We start from the raw sequence: 21484 nt of genomic DNA, 5'->3' as shown, positions 1-21484 counted from the left end.
CTTCTACTGTGGATCGTGGGAGTACAGTTTGTGCTGCACTCCTGTGACCTGTTTTCAGCAGACAGTGGGCTAAAGCCTTCTGTCGGCTGACATCACAGAGTTGGTCCATCCTTAGCCAAGATCACGACAATGGAGACTGGATCTGCCCACATGCCTGGACTGGCACCCGGCTCAGCCCCAGTGAGCCACTGAGATAAGAGCTTGAGCCGGCCGCTCCTGCCCCCTTCACAGCCCAGCGCTCCAATGAGCTGTGGGGGGGGGGGGGCAGAACAGACAGCAGTGTCTGACAGTCACTGGGTCCCTGCTGCGGGAGCCCTGAGAACCGAGAGATCAAACGTCACCGATTGCTTGGCTCTCAGTCTTAGAGGTGACGGGGGACAGGTGCAACATCTGACCGAGGTTAAGTATGATTCGGGGAATAAAAATAAAACTCGAACTTCACTTTTAAAGAAAAATTCCCGGTATGGATATTTTTTTTCTATGGGTATATTCAGGGCCGTCTTTAATATTGATTGGACCCTGGGCAAAACTTTTCTGGGGGGGGGGGGCCCCATGCAGTTTCGCTCTCCACCTGCTCTGAGACATACAATAAATAGCAGCTAGACTCAAAATCAGTTTACTGAATCAGATCAGGCAGCGTTTGCGATTGGTTGCCAGAGGGTTACAGTGTATCATTACCGCTTACTGACTGGTTGCTAGAGGTTACAGCACACCTTACAGCTCACTGATTAGTTCCTAAAGGTTACAGCACATGATTTCTGCTTGTTGATTGGCTGCTAGAGATTACTGTGGATATGATTTCAGGGGGGCAAGATATACATATCAATGCCGCGATTTACATATGAATGCCCGTAATTTACATGTAAACACAGGGTATGCAGGTGACTCATCTGTACACCGCAAAAGGGCAGAGCTGGGCAGCATTAGTAGCAGCACTTCACACTGAGATATTGGGACACAGCACAGGACTAAAACCTCAAGGGAGGAGGGAATTTAAACCAGGATAGTTGGCAAGTATGTAGGTGCTTTGGGCCCCACAACAATGACAGGGCCCAGGGCAGCTGCCCCTTTTGCCCTGCCATAAAAACGGCCCTGGTTATATTGATCCAGCTTGGACCTATGTAACAATGCATTTATCACACCTGTGGGATCTCCCTGAAAGCCGGAGATCACTGTAATGGGCATCTCTGCTACCTTCCAGTTCCCATGCTAATCAGCTGCCCTGCTGTATTGTGAAACACAGGGGGTCACCCACTTTCCTCAAACGCCATTCAGAGTTCGCATTGCTATTTTCCCAATAAATGCAATGCGTTCTCTGATTGGACAAGGAGATTGTGATGTCACAGCTCCGCCTCTCCGCCCCGTCCAATTAGAGAGCATTTTGCATTCCTTGAGAAAATGCAAAGCGATCTCTGAATGGCACCCATTGGCCGACCTGAGCAAAAAATGGATCCGGATAGCCGCACTCCAAGAAAATTCCTGCTGCAGTTTGCATTTTATCCTGTTTTGTATAGAGTCTTCAATAAAGGAATTTTCTTGGAGTGCGGCTATCCGGATCCATTTTTGCTCATATGCATCATACATACTGAGCCAGCAGCACCCTTTGGCAGGGAAGGTGATATTCAGGAACAGACGCCTGGAGCGGGTTTTCTTTTTACCCATTGGCCGACCTCCTTTTGTTCATTAGAAGAGTGTGCCATCCATAGCCATGAACCAGATGTTCATGATACCAGCAGCCTGCCGAGCCTTTATATCCCTTTAATTATGTTCTGTTTTTTGTTTTGTTTTTCAAGGTAATCTGTGCCTTGTCCTTCTTCCTTTTCTCCTTCCAAGTCCATGAAAAGTCCATTCTCCTGGTGTCCTTGTAAGTAGTCACGCTTCTCTGCCATGAGCTTGCTTCATGATTCAATCATCTTGTTTGGTTATGTTACAAGGTTTTATCTGTGTGTAGTTGTGTACTCTTCATTAGATTCAGTATTCACAGAGACATCAGCCACACATAGGAATCTGATCATTTGGGAAATTTACACTTACAAGGTGACAGATCAGTTATGTGCCGGCACCCCCGGAAAAGATTTAACTAAATGGCAGCAAAGGATCTCGCCTTTTTTTTTTTATAAAGAAAAGGGAGATGTCAACTGCAGCAGGGACGTGCGGTGAGGTGAGTGGGTGGTGAGGCACTGGCTGGTATCAGAGCCAGATACACACAGGTTACATACGTCGCGATCATTAGAGTGAGAGCGATAATTCTAGCACTAGACTTCCTCTGTAACTCTAAACATGTAACCTGTAAACAAATTTAAAGCGTCGCCTATGGAGCTTTTTATCACCTATGGACAGTAAAATGTATTCTGTTTGTCGCTGCTGCGCGAGCGTGCGTATTTTTAAAGCGGCTGGGGTGGCACAAATTTAGATGGAGGTGGGGCGCCCAATTTTACTCTTATTCTTACCTGTGGCAGCAGAAACCCGAAATACACTACTGAATGTACCCAAATTACATGTTGTTGTCTTTCTTTTTGGTGATATTTTGATCACCACTGTATATAAACAAAAAAAGACAGATATTTAAAAAGAAAAAAAAAAGGCAGGTTGTGATTGGGAGGGGAGGAGGGGTGACAGAGGCAGGCTGTGATTGGGGAGGGTGCCGGAGGCAGGCTGTGATTGGGAGGGGTGCCGGAGGCAGGCTGTGATTGGGAGGGGTGCCGGAGGCAGGCTGTGATTGGGAGGGGTGCCGGAGGCAGGCTGTGATTGGGAGGGGTGCCGGAGGCAGGCTGTGATTGGGAGGGGTGCCGGAGGCAGGCTGTGATTGGGAGGGGTGCCGGAGGCAGGCTGTGATTGGGAGGGGTGCCGGAGGCAGGCTGTGATTGGGAGGGGTGCCGGAGGCAGGCTGTGATTGGGAGGGAAGGGTGCCGGAGGCAGGCTGTGATTGGGAGGGAAGGGTGCCGGAGGCAGGCTGTGATTGGGAGGGAAGGGTGCCGGAGGCAGGCTGTGATTGGGAGGGAAGGGTGCCGGAGGCAGGCCGTGATTGGGAGGGAAGGGTGCCGGAGGCAGGCCGTGATTGGGAGGGAAGGGTGCCGGAGGCAGGCCGTGATTGGGAGGGAAGGGTGCCGGAGGCAGGCCGTGATTGGGAGGGAAGGGTGCCGGAGGCAGGCCGTGATTGGGAGGGAAGGGTGCCGGAGGCAGGCCGTGATTGGGAGGGAAGGGTGCCGGAGGCAGGCCGTGATTGGGAGGGAAGGGTGCCGGAGGCAGGCCGTGATTGGGAGGGAAGGGTGCCGGAGGCAGGCCGTGATTGGGAGGGAAGGGTGCCGGAGGCAGGCCGTGATTGGGAGGGAAGGGTGCCGGAGGCAGGCCGTGATTGGGAGGGAAGGGTGCCGGAGGCAGGCCGTGATTGGGAGGGAAGGGTGCCGGAGGCAGGCCGTGATTGGGAGGGAAGGGTGCCGGAGGCAGGCTGTGATTGGGAAGGGTGCCGGAGGCAGGCTGTGATTGGGAAGGGTGCCGGAGGCAGGCTGTGATTGGGAGAGGTGCCGGAGGCAGGCTGTGATTGGGAAGGGTGCCGGAGGCAGGCTGTGATTGGGAGGGGTGCCAGAGGCAGGCTGTGATTGGGAGGGGTGCCAGAGGCAGGCTGTGATTGGGAAGGGTGCCAGAGGCAGGCTGTGATTGGGAGGGGTGCCAGAGGCAGGCTGTGATTGGGAGGGAGGGGTGCCAGAGGCAGGCTGTGATTGGGAAGGGTGCCAGAGGCAGGCTGTGATTGAGGGGGGGGGGGTGCCAGAGACAGGCTGTGATGTGGGGGGGGGGGGGGGGGTGCCAGAGACAGGCTGTGATTGGGAGGGAGTTGTGCCAGAGGCAGGCTGTGATTGGGAGGGAGGGGTGCCAGAGGCAGGCTGTGATTGGGAAGGGTGCCAGAGGCAGGCTGTGATTGGGGGGGGTGGAAGGGTGAAAAAATATGAAAATGAACCAAAGCGCCAAAGGATGAAAATAAGTGAAAAAAACTCATGTATGTGTTAATATGGATAAAGAGAACGAATTGCTTTATCACATAATTAAAGCAGCTGCAGTGTGAAATTGGTGTGAACAATTAATAAATGATAAAAAGTATACCGTGCTAAATGCTAAAAAAAAAAAAAAAAAAAATGATATATACAGGTAATAAATGATGCACTGGTAACAATTAATAAAATTAATCAAACAGTCCGCAGAGGTGATCAAATGCCATCAAAAGAAATCTCTATTTGTAGGAAAAAAATGATAAAAATGTAGTTTGGGCACAGTGTAGCATGACTGCGCAATTGTCATTTAAAAAGTGACAGCGCTGAAAATTGGCTTGGGCAGGAAGTTGTGAAAGTGCCCGGTATTGAAGTGGTTAAATACCTACTTTTTTTTTTCTTGGGGGGGGGGACCTGTTGAAATGTTGCTTTGAGGTTGCAAAAAATTGTAATATAGGTCTATATTTTTTTTCTCCAAAATACACCAACACACTTGTCTGGTGTAAACAGGGCACACAGAGAACAATTGTTTGTTTTTAGTGTTGCACCCATGCCGATCAGCGCAGCTTGGCACACCTGGTGTGAACAAAGCGTGAGGGTTGGCAGAATGTGAAGGTTGCTGGACGTTTCAGAGAAGAACACAAGAAGAGTACATAAAAGTTCATTAAGAGTCGTCCTCTGTGTACCTTGTGAGGGAACGCACTCTGATTGCAGGGCTTTCTTATTCTAATGAGCGGGATAAGCATGCAATCAGTCGCCATCTTGTTTCTCACGCTGGCCCTCTGCTGAGTTTCATTGAACGGTTGTCAGTGATATGTGAACGGCCTAATCTGCGGTAATTCTTTGGTAATTGCCTGTAACGAGCCACAGATAGCCTTGTTTACACAACACTTCACAAGCGAGATGACCACAAAAGGGTTTGTCACCCCGGCCAGCGGCACACAAATTGCACAGAGAGGAGGAAGTGACACCTCCATTTGTTTAGGTGAGGAAATTGGCTGCAGGTTCCTTTCATGGGGGGGTTTGCAGTTTGTTTTAAACTCCCTCTGTTGTGGAGAAGAGGTGGGATATAATGGGGCATTGCACCTGGCACAGAACAACAAAATCCAGCACCTGCTAAGCAATACAAAAACAGGAAAGGTGTTTTTGTATTTGCATTTTGCAACAGTTTCAGACAGCTGACCGTGTGCATAATTAAGGGGTCAGCGCTCTTGTCTTGCAGCACTGGGACCTTGGGCGCGTTATATCTGCTAAGGACACTGTCTGCATGGGGGGGGGGGGGGGGGTTGCATTGCAAAAATCACTTTTATTTGCTCTTTTTGGTCTGGTAAATATGTCATTGAAAGTGTCTATTTAACTACTTGCATACTGGGTACATTCACCCCCTTCCTGCCCAGGCCAGTTTTTAGCGCTGTTAAACTTTGAATGACAACCTTTTTTTTATCTTTTTTTTTTTTTTCACACATAGAGCATTCTTTTGGTGGTATTTAATCACAATTGGGTTTTATTTTTTGCTAACAAATGAAAAAGAAAACAAATTTTGGCAAAAAAAAAGATGCTTTTGGTTTCTGTTATAAAATTTTGCAAACAGGTAATTTTTCTCCTGCGCTGGTGGGCACTGATGAGGCTGCGCTGGTGGGCACTGATGAGGCTGCGCTGGTGGGCACTGATGAGGCTGCGCTGGTGGGCACTGATGAGGCTGCGCTGGTGGGCACTGATGAGGCTGCGCTGGTGGGCACTGATGGGGCTGCAATGGTGGGCACTGATGGGGCTGCACTGGGAGGCTGCACCGGTGGGCACTGACGGGGCTGCGCCGGTGGGCACTGGCAAGGCAGCACCGGTGGGCCCCGGTGAGGTGGCACTGTTGGGGCTGCACTGATGATCAGGACACTGATGATCTTGCCCTCATTATCAGTGCAGATGTCCCCTTTCACACTTGCAGGTTACCGGCTCTTGGATGTGATGTCATCCGCTCCAGCAGACTCAGAGCTGTCACTCATGTAACACTCTATAGCAGGGATATGCAATTAGCGGACCCCCAGCTGTTACAAAACTACAAGTCCCATCATGCCCCTGGGTGTCATACTTGTGGCTGTCAGTCTTGCTATACCTCATGGGACTTGTAGTTCTGCAATAGTTGGAGGTCTGCTTATTGCATATCCCTGCTCTATAGTATACACCTTTACTCCTTGCTGTGGCAAAGGGGTGGAGGAGCTGGGCCGTCACACAGTATTCAGATGCTCCCAGGAGAACACAGCTCTATGAAATGGAAGAGGGGGGGGGGGGCTGTGATAAGGAATTGCACAGAAAAAAAAATTGCAAGTAATCTTTTAAATGACTTGCTTTTTCTCTGCTTTTTACTTTTAATTCCATTTTTTAATTTGGTGATAGGGTCTCTTTAAGCAGGAAAACAAATCCTACTAATGAGCATTAGAGATTAGCATTTACAAGCCTGTGTATGACCCATAATAATGAAAATATGGAACAGCATGCAAGTTCAAAAGTTTATTCACCAAGGATTTCCAGGTACATTTTGCAGTAATTCCAAATGTCTTCTACAGACAGCTGATTTTATATTTATGTTCCTCATTTTAGGCCGGTCTGCTTTCTCCTCAGTGAGATTCCTCTGATGTCTACATGGTTTTTACTCACTTCCACATTCAGGTAACTGCCTTTCCTAAGTAGAATCAAATGTTTACAGCTGAATCCAGAATGCATACAAGAATCATGCGTGTTGTCCTATGAATCTTGGTGTGCTTTGTATGTTTCTTCAAGATCTGTGCAGTAATCCAGTGTGAGACTTTTCCTTCCTGTAATAATGACCGCTCACTGCTGCTCTCTCTCCTTGTGCAGGGTGACTGGTCTTGTCTCCGCCCCTTCCTGTAGTTTTATGCAGGCAGCCTGTAGTGGGTGGAGCCTGATGGGCCCCTCCCACAGCTCTGCTCTCTATCCTTGTGCAGGGTGACTGGTCTTGTCTCCGCCCCCTCCTGTAGTTTTATGCAGGCAGCCTGTAGTGGGTGGAGCCTGATGGGCCCCTCCCACAGCTCTGCTCTCTCTCCTTGTGCAGGGTGACTGGTCTTGTCTCTGCCCCTTCCTGTAGTTCTCTGCAGGCAGCCTGCATTGGGTGGAGCCTGGTGGATCAGTCTCTGCAATGCTTAGGTCTCTGCACATCTTTCTGCAGCCTAGCTCCATATGGAGGAGGTTACTGACCTTTTGCTTTTTGAGCTGGAGGAAATAATCAATGGATTGTGTGGTGACTTCACCCCACTTGTGCTCTATTTGAGAACTGTAAGTTGCTCTGCTGCAGTAGAAGATGGGTCTTATAGCTGTCCAATCACAGAGGATGACACAGCTGTGTGGGTGGAGTTGCAGGGAAATAATAATTAAATGGAGGGGAATGGGCAGTTAATTAAGGCTGATTCGTGTAAATTAAGGGTTAATAAAGGGTTAAACGGAGGAACATTTGTTCATCCCTTTGATCTGCAGATGAAGAAACAGAAATATACAAAAAGAAACAATGTTTCTTTTTATTTTAGTGTTTCAGAGCTGAGCAATGTTGTTAATAAACATTGCCAGCTGCTTTTTTTTTTTTTTTTTTTTTTGACAGCTCCAGTTAAAGTATCAGTTTCAGGTATCGGTGCATTTGCACGAGTACCGATACTTGTGCAAATACTCGGTATCGGCACCGATACCAATACCGATACTGGTATCGGTGTAACACCCTCCTACCTGCCTGAGCTAAGAGCGGATGGATTCCAGGAACTAAATGCCAAAGGAATCATCTTTGTTTTTTTTTTTAAAGCTAGGAACATTTTTAGCAAATACAGAAAATATCTGTTGATGCTGCCAGAAATGCAGCAACTTTATCACTTCCTCTAAGCTGACCTGAAGAATATTGTCTTTCCTAGCTATCTTTTGTAAAGCACCAATTGCCCTGCCCCCCCCCCCCCATGTAATGGAGGAGAAGAGATACAGACGTGTTTGTAGTCTATATCAGGAGAGCAGCCTGGGGTGACAACCATGGCCCCCTCCATAGATACAGTGGAAGAGTGACATAGCCAACCAGGGGCAGGAAGCATTCTATGTGCAGGATTGTGTGAAAATAAAGAAAAAGAAGTTTGGGCAAGAAAAGATAACTAATGTAGCCACCACACCAAGGACTAGTAAGCTGCAATATATTAAAGTGGAGTTCCACCCAAAAATTGAGCTTCCACTTTTTGGATACCCCCCCCCCCCCCCCCCGGTGTCACATTTGGCATCTTTCAGGGGGGAGGAGGGAGCAGTTATCTGTCTAATACAGGTATTTGCTCCCACTTCCTGGCATAGATCACCGCGGTGATAGCTGTGACCTACGCCACTTCCGGTGCCTACTCTGGCCTTCCCCCCCCCGCTGTCTTCTGGGTGACACACAGGTCTCCGAAGACAGCAGGGACCAGTAAGGATGCGCAGCGCATCTGCAGTAGGGAACCAGGAAGTGAAGCCGCATGGCTTCCCTTCCTGATTCCCTTATCGCGGGATCCCTGGACAGGTAAGTGTCCATATGTTAAAGGTCGGCAGCTGCAGTATTTGTAGCTGCTGGCTTTTAAAAATTTTATTTTTTTCGGCGGACCTCCACTTTAGGTTTTTTGGTTTTAGATACATTTTTTAGTACTTGTAGGCTTTTTAAAGTAGAATTCCAGACAATAATACATGTAAAGTGACTGTAAAGGTACTTTTGTTATTTTAAAAAAATAAAATAAAAAGCATGGCATACTTACCTGCTCTGTGCACAGAGCAGCCTCGATCCTCCTCTTCTGGAGTCCCCCCGCCGGTGCTCTTGGTTCTCCCTGCCATGCAAGCCACTTGCTAGGGTACGTGTTCAATGCCAATCTGCACTGTGTCAGTCTGTTAACACACGCCATACACTCGGACCCACCCGCCCACTTCCTTGTCATTGGATTTGATTGACGGCAGCGGGAGCCAATGGCTCCCACTGCTGTCATTGAGTCCAGTGAGTAGAGAGAGCTTTCGTGCACAGGTCGGGCTCAGGTAAGTAATAAAGGGGGCCTAGGGGGATCCACCTAAAAGGTTTTTTACCTTAACACAGAGAATGAAAACCTTTTAGCCTTTACAGTCATTTTAAAGAAATAAAAATCTGACCGGGGATCTAATCTCTCTCTCTCTCTCTCCTCTCCTCTCTCTCCTCTCTCTCCTCTCTCTCCTCTCTCTCCCTCTCTCCTCTCTCTCCTCTCTCTCTTCTCTCTCCTCTCTCTCCTCTCTCTCCTCTCTCTCCTCTCTCTCCTCTCTCCTCTCTCTCCTCTCTCTTCTCTCTCCTCTCTCTCTTCTCTCTCTTCTCTTCTCTCTCTTCTCTCTCTCTCTCTCTCTCTCTCTCTCTCTCTCTCTCTCTCTCTCTCTCTCTCTCTCTCTCTCTCTCTCTCTCTCTCTCTCCTTTGCCCCTAGTTTATACTTTAATGGCCTGTCCAGAGTTCTGATCTTGTGTTTCTCGACAGCATGCTGCCGCTTCTGGTGAAAGACGAACTCATCGTGGCATACAGCATCACAATGCTGGCGTTCCTCCTGGTGACTGCCGCCTGCCTGTCCTTCCATGAGAAAACCTCTGAAGATGCCATGAGGTTGAAGGCTTTCTGTCTCTCTATAAGGAAATATTTCACCTGGTTTACAGTTCCAGAGAGTCTGCTCCGTCTGCTGGTAAGGAGGCCCATTTGAATGTGTGAAAGTAGCTGCTCGGGGGGCTTGGCCATGCCTACCCCCGCCAAAACCGCTTGGATTGATAGAGCAAAGTGCTACCTGCAGGAGCTTAGGACCTTTTATGTAGAAAACTGCACAGTCCCTCCCACACCTTCCAGAACTGTCTAGCAGAGTGCAGGAGAAATCCCGCCTTCCAGCTGTATTAACCACTTGAAAACCAGGCTTTTTCCTGCACTTTTTGTTTACAAGTTTAAAGGGGTTGTAAAGGTAAATGTTTTTTCACCTTAATGCATTCTATGCATTATGGTGAAAAAACATCTGACACTGCCTGCGTACCCAACCCCCCCCGTTTTACTTACCTAACCCCTTGAAAATCCCGCGCTCACCCCCGCCGTCCTCTTCACCTTTCAGCCTGGCCGCTGGAGTGGATGGATGAAAAGCAGCGCAGCCATTGGCTCGCGCTGCTGTCAATCACATCCACTGACGTGGAGCGCCGGGGGGGGGGGGGGGGGCCGTGTGATACAGCGAGCGGCTATAGCCGCCAGCTGTATCACGGGAGCGCACCCGCAGATGCTTCCCACCATGAGAGGGAGCTCGCATGAACGTGAGAAGTACCTGTGGGAGGAAGCAGAGACAGCCGCCGAGGGACCCCAGAGGAGCAGGTTCGGGGCCACTCTGTGCAAAGCGAGCTGCACAGTGGAGGTAAGTATAACATGTTTGTTATTTAAAAAAAAAAATTTTTTTTTACTTTACAATCCCTTTAATTCAGTATTTTTTGCTAGAAAATTACTTGGAACCCCCACAAACATTTATACATATTTTAATTTTTTTTAGCAGAGACCATAGGAAATAAAATGGCAATCGTTCCAATTTTTTATGCCATATGGTATTTGTGCAGCAGTTTTGCAAATGCAATTGTTTGGGGGGGAAAAAATACACTTTAATGATTAAAAAAAAAAAAAAACAAAGCAATAATTACCCCCATTTTTTTTTTGTATAATGTGAAAGATGAGGTTACGCCGAGTAAATGGATACCCAACATCTCAAGGTTTAAAATTGCACACACTTGTGGTATAGCGACAAACTATGGTACTTAAAAATCTCCATAGGCAACCCTTTAAAAATTTTTACAGTTTAGAATTACAAAGGAGGTCTAGGGCTAGAATTATTGCTCTCGCTCTGACGTTTGTGCCGATATGTCACATGTGTGGTTTGTATACAATTTACATATGCATTTGTATCTAACATATGTGTTTGCTTCTGCGTGTGAGCACGGGGGAACGGGAGCGCTTTACTTATTATTATTATTATTATTATTCTTTATTTTACTTTTGAAGACCTCATGCACGCTGGACGTTATAATGACGTTCTAAAAACACCAGTAGCTTTGCAACTTTTTTCAACGTTTTTGAAATAACATTTTTCAGCATTTTTTCACGTTAGAGTTTTAGCGTTTTTTTTTTTTTTTCAATAGATCAAAAACGTTAAACGCTGCTGAGCGACGTTTTTGAGCATTTATCAGCGTAAGAGCATTTTTCACTGGTGGGAGAGGGGAGGTTTCATGAGAACCAGCCGCCTGCAGAAAAAGACAGTACCGGGGGTTATGGCTGATATCTTCAGCCATAATCCATGTAAGCCACTTGCAAACCGCTCTATGTATGTATGTTTTGCAGTCGGCAAGTGGTAAAAGTTAACCACTTCCCAACCGCCTCATACCGATATACGTCGGCAGAAGGGCAGTACAGGCAGAATTATGTACCTGTATGTTGCCCTTTAAGAGGCAGCGGGGCGCGCGCACTGTTCTGCCTAGCAACAGTGACACTGATCTCTGCTCCCTGAGATCAGTGATGTGTAAAACACAGCCACGCCCACCAAAGTTAGCAGCACGCCCCTAGGACACACAACCCCTACACTGCCACCTAGTGGTTAACCCCTTCACTGCTAGTGTCATTTGCACAGGAATCACTGCATTTGTATAGCACTGATTGCTGTATAAATGACAATGGTCCCAAAAATGTCCAATGTGTCCACTATAATGTCGCAGTCAGGATAAAAATCGCTGATCGTTGCCATTTAAAAAAAAAAAAATATATATATATATATATATATATATATATATATATATATATATATATATATATATATATATATATATATATATATAAATGCCATAAAACTATCCCCTATTTTGTAGACGCTCTAACTTTTGCGCAAACCAATCAATAATCGCTTATTGCAATTTTTTTTTTTTTTTTTTAACAAAAATATGTAGAAGAATACATATCGGCCTAAACTGAGGAAAAAAAAGTTTTTTTTATATATATTTTTGGGGGATATTTATTCTAGCAAAATGTAAAAAAAAAAAAAAAAAAAGTGTTTTTTTTTTTTTTTCAAAATTGTCGCTCTTCTTTTTTTTTTGTTTATAGCGCAAAAATTAAAAACCACAGGGGTGATCAAATACCACTAAAAGCTCTATTTGTGGGGAAAAAAGGACGTCAACTTTGTTTGAGCCACGTCGCAAGACCGCGCAATTGTCAGTTAAAGCGACGCAGTGCCGAATCACAAAAAGTGCTCTGGTCAGGAAGGGGGTAAATTCTTTTCCGGGGCTGAAGTGGTTAAACTCCAGGATTCTGCTAAATTTTTCACAATTCTCTCCCCCGGCCCGATTTAACTACCAAATTGTAACAGAAACGAGCTTGCTTTTTGGGGTCTCTCTGAATTTAAATCACTGTGACGTCATAGCGCTCTACTGACTAAGACATCATAGTGACGACATAGCGCTCCACTGACTAAGACATCATAGTGACGTCATAGCGCTCCACTGACTAAGACGTCATAGCGCTCCACTGACTAAGACATCATAGTGACGTCATAGCGCTCCACTGACTAAGACGTCATAGCGCTCCACTGACTAAGACATCATAGTGACGTCATAGCGCTCCACTGACTAAGACATCATAGTGACGTCATAGCGCTCCACTAAGACATCATAGTGACGTCATAGCGCTCTACTGACTAAGACATGATAGTGACGTCATAGTGCTCCACTGACGATTTCTTTGCTTCCAAGCACCGGGGGGGACTTTACATCTATCCTCACATCACCTCCACACGGGAAGAGAACAACCCACTACAGTGAGCTGGGCGTAATTACGTCACCATTCGCTGTCTAAAGTACTACAGCAGGGAAGATACAGGGGAACAGGCAACATAACAGGCATCGGTCTTGTATAAGGGAAGTTAAGGGGACAGATTGATTTACGACACTAAAGAAAGGTTGGCTTTGTTTAACCACTTGCTTACAGGGCACTTAAACACCTTCCTGCCCAGACCAATTTTCAGCTTTCGGTGCTCTCACACTTTGAATGACAATTACTCAGTCATGCAACACTGTACCCAAATGAATTTTTTGTCCTTTTTTTCCCACAAATAGAGCTTTCTTTTGGTGGTATTTGATCACCTCTGGGGTTTTTATTTTTTGCGCTATAAATGAAAAAAGACCGAAAATTTTGAAAAAAAACGCATATTTCTTTGTTTCTGTGACAGAATTATGCAAATTATTAATTTTTCTTCATAAATTTTGGTCACAATTTATACTGCTACATGTCTTTGGTAAAAATAACCCAAATTAGTGGATATTATTTGGTCTTTGTGAAAGTTAGAGAGTCTACAAGCTGTGGTGCGAATCGCACAAAATTGATCACATCTGATGTACTGGTGGCCTATCTCGCTTCTTGTGACCCGAACAAGTCAGGAAAGTACAAATACCCCCCAAATGACCCCTTTTTGGAAAGTAGACATTCCAAGGTATTTAGTAAGAGGTATAGTGAGCTTTTTGATGTTGTCATTTTTTTCCCACAATTCTTTGCAAAATTAAGATTTTTCATTTTTTTTTTTTTTCTCCACAAAATTGTCATTGTAATAGGTTATTTCTCTCACGTGGCATGTGTATACCACAAATGACACCCCCCAAAAAATTCTGCTACTCCTCCTGAGTATTACAATACCACATGTGTGGGACTTTTTCACAGCCTGGCCACATAGAGAGGCCCAACATGCAGGTAGCGCCATCATGTGTTCTAGGAACATAAGTTACACATCTAACTTGTTGACTATTTATTACACTTTTGAAGCACCAGGACAATGACACGTGACACTGATGACAGATGGCACTGATACGTGGCAATGCTGACAGGTGGCACTGATGACAGATGGCACTAATATGTGGCACTGATGACAGATGGCACTAATATGTGGCACTGATGACGCGTGGCACTTATACGTGGCACTGATGACACGTGGCACTAATACGTGGCACTGATGACACGTGGCACTGAAACGTGGCACCGATGACAGATGGCACTAATACGTGGCACTAATATGTGCCACCGATGACAGATGGCACTAATACATGCCACCGATGACGCGTGACACTGATGACAGATGGCACTGATAAGTGGCATTGATGACACGTGACACTGACAACAGATGGCACGTGACACTGACAGGTGGCACTGATGACAAATGGCACTGATACGTGGCACTGATGACAGATGGCACTATGTGGCACTGATGACACGTGGCACTGACGGCAGGTGGCACTGACGGCAGGTGGCACTGACGGCAGGTGGCACTGACGGCAGGTGGCACTGGGGGCAGGTGGCACTGGGGGCAGGTGGCACTGGGGGCAGGTGGCACTGGGGGCAGGTGGCACTGGGGGCAGGTGGCACTGGGGGCAGGTAGCACTGGGGTGGATGGCACTGGGGGCAGGTAGCACTGGGGTGGATGGCACTGGGGGCAGGTAGCACTGGGGTGGATGGCACTAGGGGCAGGTAGCACTGGGGTGGATGGCACTAGGGGCAGGTAGCACTGGGGTGGATGGCACTGGGGGCAGGTAGCACTGGGGTGGATGGCACTGGGGGCAGGTAGCACTGGGGTGGATGGCACTGGGGCAGATAGCACTGCTGGGGGCGGATGGCACTGCTGGGGGCGGATGGCACTGCTGGGGGCGGATGGCACTTTTTATTTCATTTTTTTATTTTATTTTTTTTCCGGAATCAGAACGGCTGCCGCTGCAGCCGTTCATCTCTCCCCTCTCGCACTGTCTGTGCGAGGAAGGAGAGCGGCGCTGCGAGATGATCTCATATGTTTACATATGAGATCATCTCCCATTGGACACGCCGATCACGCTGTAAACGGCCGCTGTGATTGGCCGTTTACAGCGATCTGTGTTTGCCTGTCCCCGGGGGACACGGCGAACACAGAACTTCCGCGATGCGCGCCCGCGGCGGCGCGCATTGCGGAAGTAAACATCAGGCCGTCCAGGGACGACCGCCCAAACGAACGCGCCTGCTCTACGGCCGTAATTCGGCTATAGGGCGGGCGCGAGGAGGTTAACCATTTCAATACCGAGCACTTTCACCCCCTTCCTGTCCAGGTAAGCTTTCAGCGCTGTCACACTTTGAATGACAGTTGCGTGCTCATGCAACACTGTACCCATATGACCTTTTTATACTTTTGAGACAAAGAGCTTTCTTTTGGAGGTATTTACTCACCGCTTGTTTTTTTTTAATGTTTTTGTTAAATAAACAAAGACCAAAAAGTTTGAAAAAGAAGAAAATGCGTTTTTCTTCATTTGTTATAAAATTTTGCAAATAATCATTCTTCATAAATTTAGGCCAAAATGTATTCTGCTACATTTCTTTGGTGAAAAAACCCCCCAAATCGGTGTATATTCTGTAGGAGAGTTATAGAGTCCACAAACTATGGTATATACAGAGGGTAAAATATGTATGGAAGGCGTAACCATTTTTCTAGGTGAATATATATGGAAAGGCCCCTTTCTCACATGCTGTCCAATCAGGTCTGCCTGTCCGTTTTTCAGGCGGACCTGATTGGACACTCCATTCACCTCTATGGAGAGACGGATGTCAACGGTGACATGTCCACTGACATCCAATGCTATCCAGTCCACCAAATCCAGACAGATGGAAACCCTATTTTCTGGCAGATCGGATAGAATCGGATGAAAAAGGAAAGGCGGATCCGTTTTCATCTGATCACCCCTTAGAGGACAGCGGGGATTTGACGGGTCCATCTCAGCACAGTAAGCGGAGACGGACCTGTCATCCACCTGCTCAGCAGAGATCAACGGATCGATCCCCCGCTGAGCAAGCGGAGTCTGTCAAAACAGACATGTCCTGTGTGAAAGGGGCCTAAAGGTGCGATTGACATGAAATTTTCATCACATGTCGGTAACAACCCATGCAATCCATACATATAAAAAACACCAAAACCAATTGAAATTCAGAAATTAAGTTATGTGTAATAAAATGGAATGACACCGGGGAAAAAGTATTGAACACATGAAGAAAGGGAGGTGCTAAAAAGCATGGAAAGCCAAGACACCAGCGGAAATCTATCTAAAAGGTGTCTCGTTACCAAGGTGTCACACAAGAAACATCTCATGATGTGTAAAAGCAAAGAGCTCTCAAGACCTTTGCAACCTTTTTGTTGCAAAACATACTGATAACAATGGTTACAGAAGGATTTCTAAACGTATGAATGTTCCAGTGAGCACTGTCGGGGCCCTAATCCGGAAGTGGAAAGAACATCATTTCATCATAAACTGGCCATGACCAGGGGCTCCTTGCAGGATTTCTGACAGAGGAGTGAAAAAAAATGATCAGCAGAGTTGTCCAAGAGCCAAGGACCACTTGTGGAGAGCTTCAGAAAGACCTGAGGTATAATTGTATCAAAGAAAACAATGGTGGCGTGTTCAACCGCCATGACTTGTATGCACGCTCACCATGCAAGACTCCATTGCTCAAGAAAAAGCTAATTTTAAAGTTCCCTGCACAACCAAACAAGCCTGTGAAATACTGGGAGAATATAGTCCGGTCAGATGAGACCGAAATGGAACTCTTTGGATGCCATAATACACACCATGTTTGGAGGTCACATGGCACATCACCCCAAAACGCCCACCATACCAACAGTGAGGTTTGGAGGTTGGAACATCATGGCGTGGGGCTGTTTTTCAGCATACGGTACTGGCAAACTTCATATCATTGAAGGAAGGATGAATGGAAAAAATGTACCAAGACATTCTTGATAAAAATCTGCTGCCATCTACCAGGATGATGGAGATGAAACGGGACAATGATCCCAAACACACAGCCAAGGAAACTTTCAATGGCAATTGCAAAAAAAGAGAAAAGAAAGCTTCTAGAATGGCTCAGCCAATCACCTGACTTGAATCCAATAGAAAATCTATGGAAAGAACTGAAGATCAGAATTCATAGGAGAGGCCCGCGGAACCTTCAAGATTTGAAGAATGGGCCAAAATCACACCTGAGCAACGCATGTGACTCGTTTCTCCATACAGGAGGCATCTTGAAGCCGTCATTACCAACAAAGGATTGTGTACCAAGTATTACATACATTTTCAGTTGGCGTGTTCAGTACTTTTTCCCTGTGCCATTCCATTTCATTACACATATCTTCATTTCTGAACGTATTTGTTTTGGTGTCTTTTTGTATGTATGGGTTGCTTGGGTTGTTGCCAACATGTGGTGAACATTTCATGTCAATAGAATCTTTAGAAATATATTTACCTACAAAAATGGTGACGCGGTCAGTACTTATTTTACCCGCTGTATAATGCAATCATTTCAGCCTTTTTTCTTTTCTTTTTTTTTTTTTATTTTTTTATTTTATTATTTTTTTTTTTTTTTGTCTTTTGTCTTTTTTTTCTTTTTTTTTTTTTATTTAAAATGAATTACATTAATCTGGCAAGGCAGACTACCATGGTCACTTTTAGCTGAGCACGCTACAGACATAATGCTCTATAGCCCAGAGTGTGCACATAACCTGAAACCTGTGAGCAGCCGCAGTGCCAGAGAGTCGGGGGATCCTGCAAAAGAAGCTTTAGTAAATCATCCGGGGCGCTGAATGCTCCATGGATGATGTGTGAAATGCCTGAAGGTCATTGGAGAGTGTATATATGAGACGGCTAAATCTGCCTCATGAGTGCTATATATTTAAATCAGAAGTATGTGCGATGTGTAAATGCTCCGGGTTTAACCCCCTCACTCCAGGCGCTGATTTTGCCACCGCAAAGACCAACAGTTGTCCGTTTAGCCGAGTCCGTATTCATGGCATTGTCTAAGTCAATAATCTGATTTGTTTTGTTGTTTGTTCTTCTCCCCACAGCTCTTCCTTTCCTTGTTGGTGATGGCCGCCCTGACCATAGGAAGCCGTGCCTTGACTCCGCCTCCTGCGCTCCCTGACCTCTTCCCAGTGCTCATCTCTGCTGTATCCTGCACCCACTTCCTAATGTTCTTTTTCTACTTTAATATAGTTCATCTATGGGACAGAACACCTGAGCAAAGCAAGAAGAAAACATTTTAAATTTCTTTGCTTTTCTTTTTGCAAATACTGTGTTTCCCTGAAAATAAGACCTACTCTGAAAATAAGACCTACTGTGATTTTTCAGGGAGGGCTGCAATAAAAGCCCTACCCTGAAAATAAGCCCTAGCTTTTAAAGTGGTTGTAAAATGCGAGAATCTTCTCTATTATAGTAGTATATAATGTACAAATGTGCGTGTGTTTCTCTAATCTAATTGAGTCAAATACTTTTGGTACAGTGGCACTCAGCTGACCTTCCGCTGCTCTTCTCTTCGCCCAGCTGTCAGCTGGGGATCTCAGGCCCCTCCCTCTGCAGTGGCCAGAGCGGGGGAAGAAAAGTTTGGCGGGTCACGGAAGCGCCGAGCGGCACTGTACCGAAGGTATTTGACTCGATTCAATTACAGAAACACACATTGTACATTATATACATCAGGGATATGCAATTAGCGGACCTCCAGCTATTGCAAAACTACAAGTCCCATCATGCCTCTGGCTCTGGGTTCCATGATTGCGGCTGTCAGAGTCTTGCTAGGCCTCATGGGACTTGTAGTTCTGCAGCAGCTGGAGGTCCGCTAATTGCATATCCCTGATATACATTATATACTACTGTAATGGAGGGGATTCTAGCGTTTTACAAGCACATGGAATCCCCTCCATTACAGTCTGTTCACACTGGGGATTCCTGACAGGCAGGGAGGGAGATGTAGAGTATTTGTTTTGTCTCTAGGGACCAGTAAAAACATTACTTTTTTGAGGGCTTTTTTGGTGATTTATATATATTATTTTTTTTATTTTATTTTTTTACATTTTCAAAGGAATTTGAAAGAAAACAAAAAAACATAACCTAACAATATTTTTCACAAACCTGTACATGTGGGGATTTTTTTTATACAATATTGGTTTATCCACTGGGAAAAAAAAAAAAAATACAATCTTTTCTTTTTCAGTTTGTGGTCCTAATTATTTTTACTGGTTTTCTCATTTTAGATTTTCCCTCGGTTCACACTTGTGCGGCCTGTGTTTCCGCGGGCATGGCAACCCATTCATTTGAATGGGCTGCTGTGCTTGCGTTCTTCCTGCAAAAAATGTTTTAAGAACATTGCCGCAGGGAAACCACATTGTCATTTTGACCATGCGATTCCTGCACCCGCAACCGAAGGTTAATGGGGTTTTTTTTTGTTTTTTTGGTCATTTTGTAGATTTAATGAGGGTCAAATAAACTTGAGTTTTGTGACCTCTCTTCTTCCCTTTTTTTTATTTATTTTTTTTTTTTTCATGCACAAACCTGTCATCTTCCTCTAATTGACCTACCAATAATAATTACAAATATTGACACAGGTTTTTGCATGAAAAAAAAAATTAAATTAAGTCCAGATGCAAAAAATTCAGATTGTCATCTTCCTCCATTTGACTAACCAATAATATATACAAATACAGACGATCTGTATTTTTAGTGTGTCTGGACTTAAATGTTTCCTCCCTTTTTTTTTTAGATCTTCAAAAAAAAGACCACCATTTTTTTTCTCCACAATTTTTAATTAATTTTTTATTTTTTGTGTTTTATCATTTCAGATTCAATTTTTTCTTTTTTTGATATTTTTTTTTTTAGATTTTAATGGACCAAATTATTTGCCTTTCGACAATTCTAAATGAAATACTAAAAAAACAAACAAACTGTTATAATTTAACTTTATTTTTAAATAATTTTGGGCTTTCTTATTTTTATTCACAAACCTATGTCTATATTTTGAAACAATATTGGTTAGCCAGTTGGAAATTATTTTTTTATTTTTTCAAAACAAATAATAAAAAATAAAAACCGTGCCAAAGGAAGTTAAATGTTTTCTTAAAAAATACAGTATTTATCTCTTTTCAGCTGCTATTCCGTGACTGTTCTTGACTATCTAACACAGAAAAAAAATATTTTTTTTTGGGGGGGGGCGGTTTATCTATAATATATATCTTTATCTATATTTTTTTATTTTTTCACTAGTTTCTGGACCTAATTTTGTTTCCTTTTTGTTTGAAGATCCAGTAAATCTGTCGTTTTGATAACAATTCAGCTAATCGGAAATTTAAATGCAAACTGTTTTAGCATTAATAAAATACTGATGCAATTTTTTTTTTTTTTTAAGAGAACACTATTTTTGAGTCATAAAGGATTAAAGTGAACATTTTTTTTTCTTATCTGCATTATTATACGGTTTTGTTTTTTCTGTGTATACAGTTTACAGGGGACAGTAAATCTAACGTTGAGTATTTTTTTTTTTTACACTATGTTAAATGGCGATTACCAATTAAAAATGTTTTTGCAAAAAAATAAAATTAGTTTTTAAGTTTTTTGGCCTGCAAACAGCTCAGATATTGGAGCTGTCGTTACGCCCGGTGGAAGCCCAGGGGTTACTCGAATTTACACGCTTATTCTTGTCAACATGTAGGCCCGTCCCTTTCCACATAAAGCAGCGTCTTCAAAGGAGAAGACCAGGCTTCTTTCATTCTTGAAACTGTGTGATACATTTTATTGGAGTGATATGAAAATAATACAGGACTATAAAAGACACTTGTTGAGAGGTGTTATATGGCTCCGACCTCTGCAGGAGTTGTGTATGCTCAGCAGTAATTGTACCCTGGGCCCCGTAAACAGGTGTTGTGTTTAATTAATTAAAGCATTTTGTTTTCTTTACCCTCGCCATACGCACGACCGTAACTATTTCACTATATGTTATTTTAAAATTAAAATGACAGTAATATAAAATATACACTCACCGGCCACTTTATTAGGAACACCTCGCTAGTACCGGGTTGGACCCAGAGGCGGATCCAAAGTCTAATTTCGGGAGGGGCACTGCCAGAATTTTTTTTTTTTTTTTTTGCGAGCAATTTATCGGGAAAATGGCTGGCGTTGTCGCTTCAATCATCACGGCGCCATGGTTGATATGGTGTCAGGATGATTGAAGTGCATTATTTATATTATTACATTGTTATATGAAATTAAATGGTTCAACTCACCATAATCCAGAATCAGTGGGAGCCCTGAGGGTGTCACTTGCCACCGTCGCCTGCCACCAGATGTGGCTTGTCACTTGCGACGTCGCCTGCCACACCTTGCGGATTGTCACTTGCGACGTCGCCTGCCACACCTTGCGGATTGTCACTTGCCACGTCACCTGCCACACCTTGCGGATTGTTACTTGCCACGTCACCTGCCACACCTTGCGGATTGTTACTTGCCACGTCACCTGCCACACCTTGCGGATTGTCACTTGCCACGTCACCTGCCACACCTTGCGGATTGTCACTTGCCACGTCACCTGCCAAACCTTGCGGATTGTCACTTGCCACGTCACCTGCCAAACCTTGCGGATTGTCACTTGCCACGTCACCTGCCAAACCTTGCGGATTGT

General features: G+C 45.0%; 1 protein-coding gene across 1 annotated transcript in view; it reads left to right on the top strand.

Moving 5' to 3' along the window:
• Nucleotides 1-20368, top strand: part of ALG6 (ALG6 alpha-1,3-glucosyltransferase) — a 59628-nt gene extending 39260 nt beyond the window's left edge. Inside the window, exons 11-14 of the mRNA XM_077450564.1 lie at nt 1794-1864; nt 6579-6647; nt 9473-9671; nt 17886-20368. Of these exons, the coding sequence (XP_077306690.1) occupies nt 1794-1864; nt 6579-6647; nt 9473-9671; nt 17886-18083 (537 nt within the window). The 3' untranslated portion in view covers nt 18084-20368. The remainder of the gene's footprint in view (nt 1-1793; nt 1865-6578; nt 6648-9472; nt 9672-17885) is intronic.
• The last annotated feature ends 1116 nt before the right edge of the window (nt 20369-21484 follow it).

This window comes from Lithobates pipiens, unplaced genomic scaffold (genome assembly GCF_037356315.1).
Source record: "Lithobates pipiens isolate NorthernLeopardFrog02 unplaced genomic scaffold, aLitPip1_a1.2 Scaffold_23, whole genome shotgun sequence".
Taxonomy (NCBI): domain Eukaryota; kingdom Metazoa; phylum Chordata; class Amphibia; order Anura; family Ranidae; genus Lithobates; species Lithobates pipiens.
This window is presented reverse-complemented; position numbering and strand designations above follow the sequence as displayed.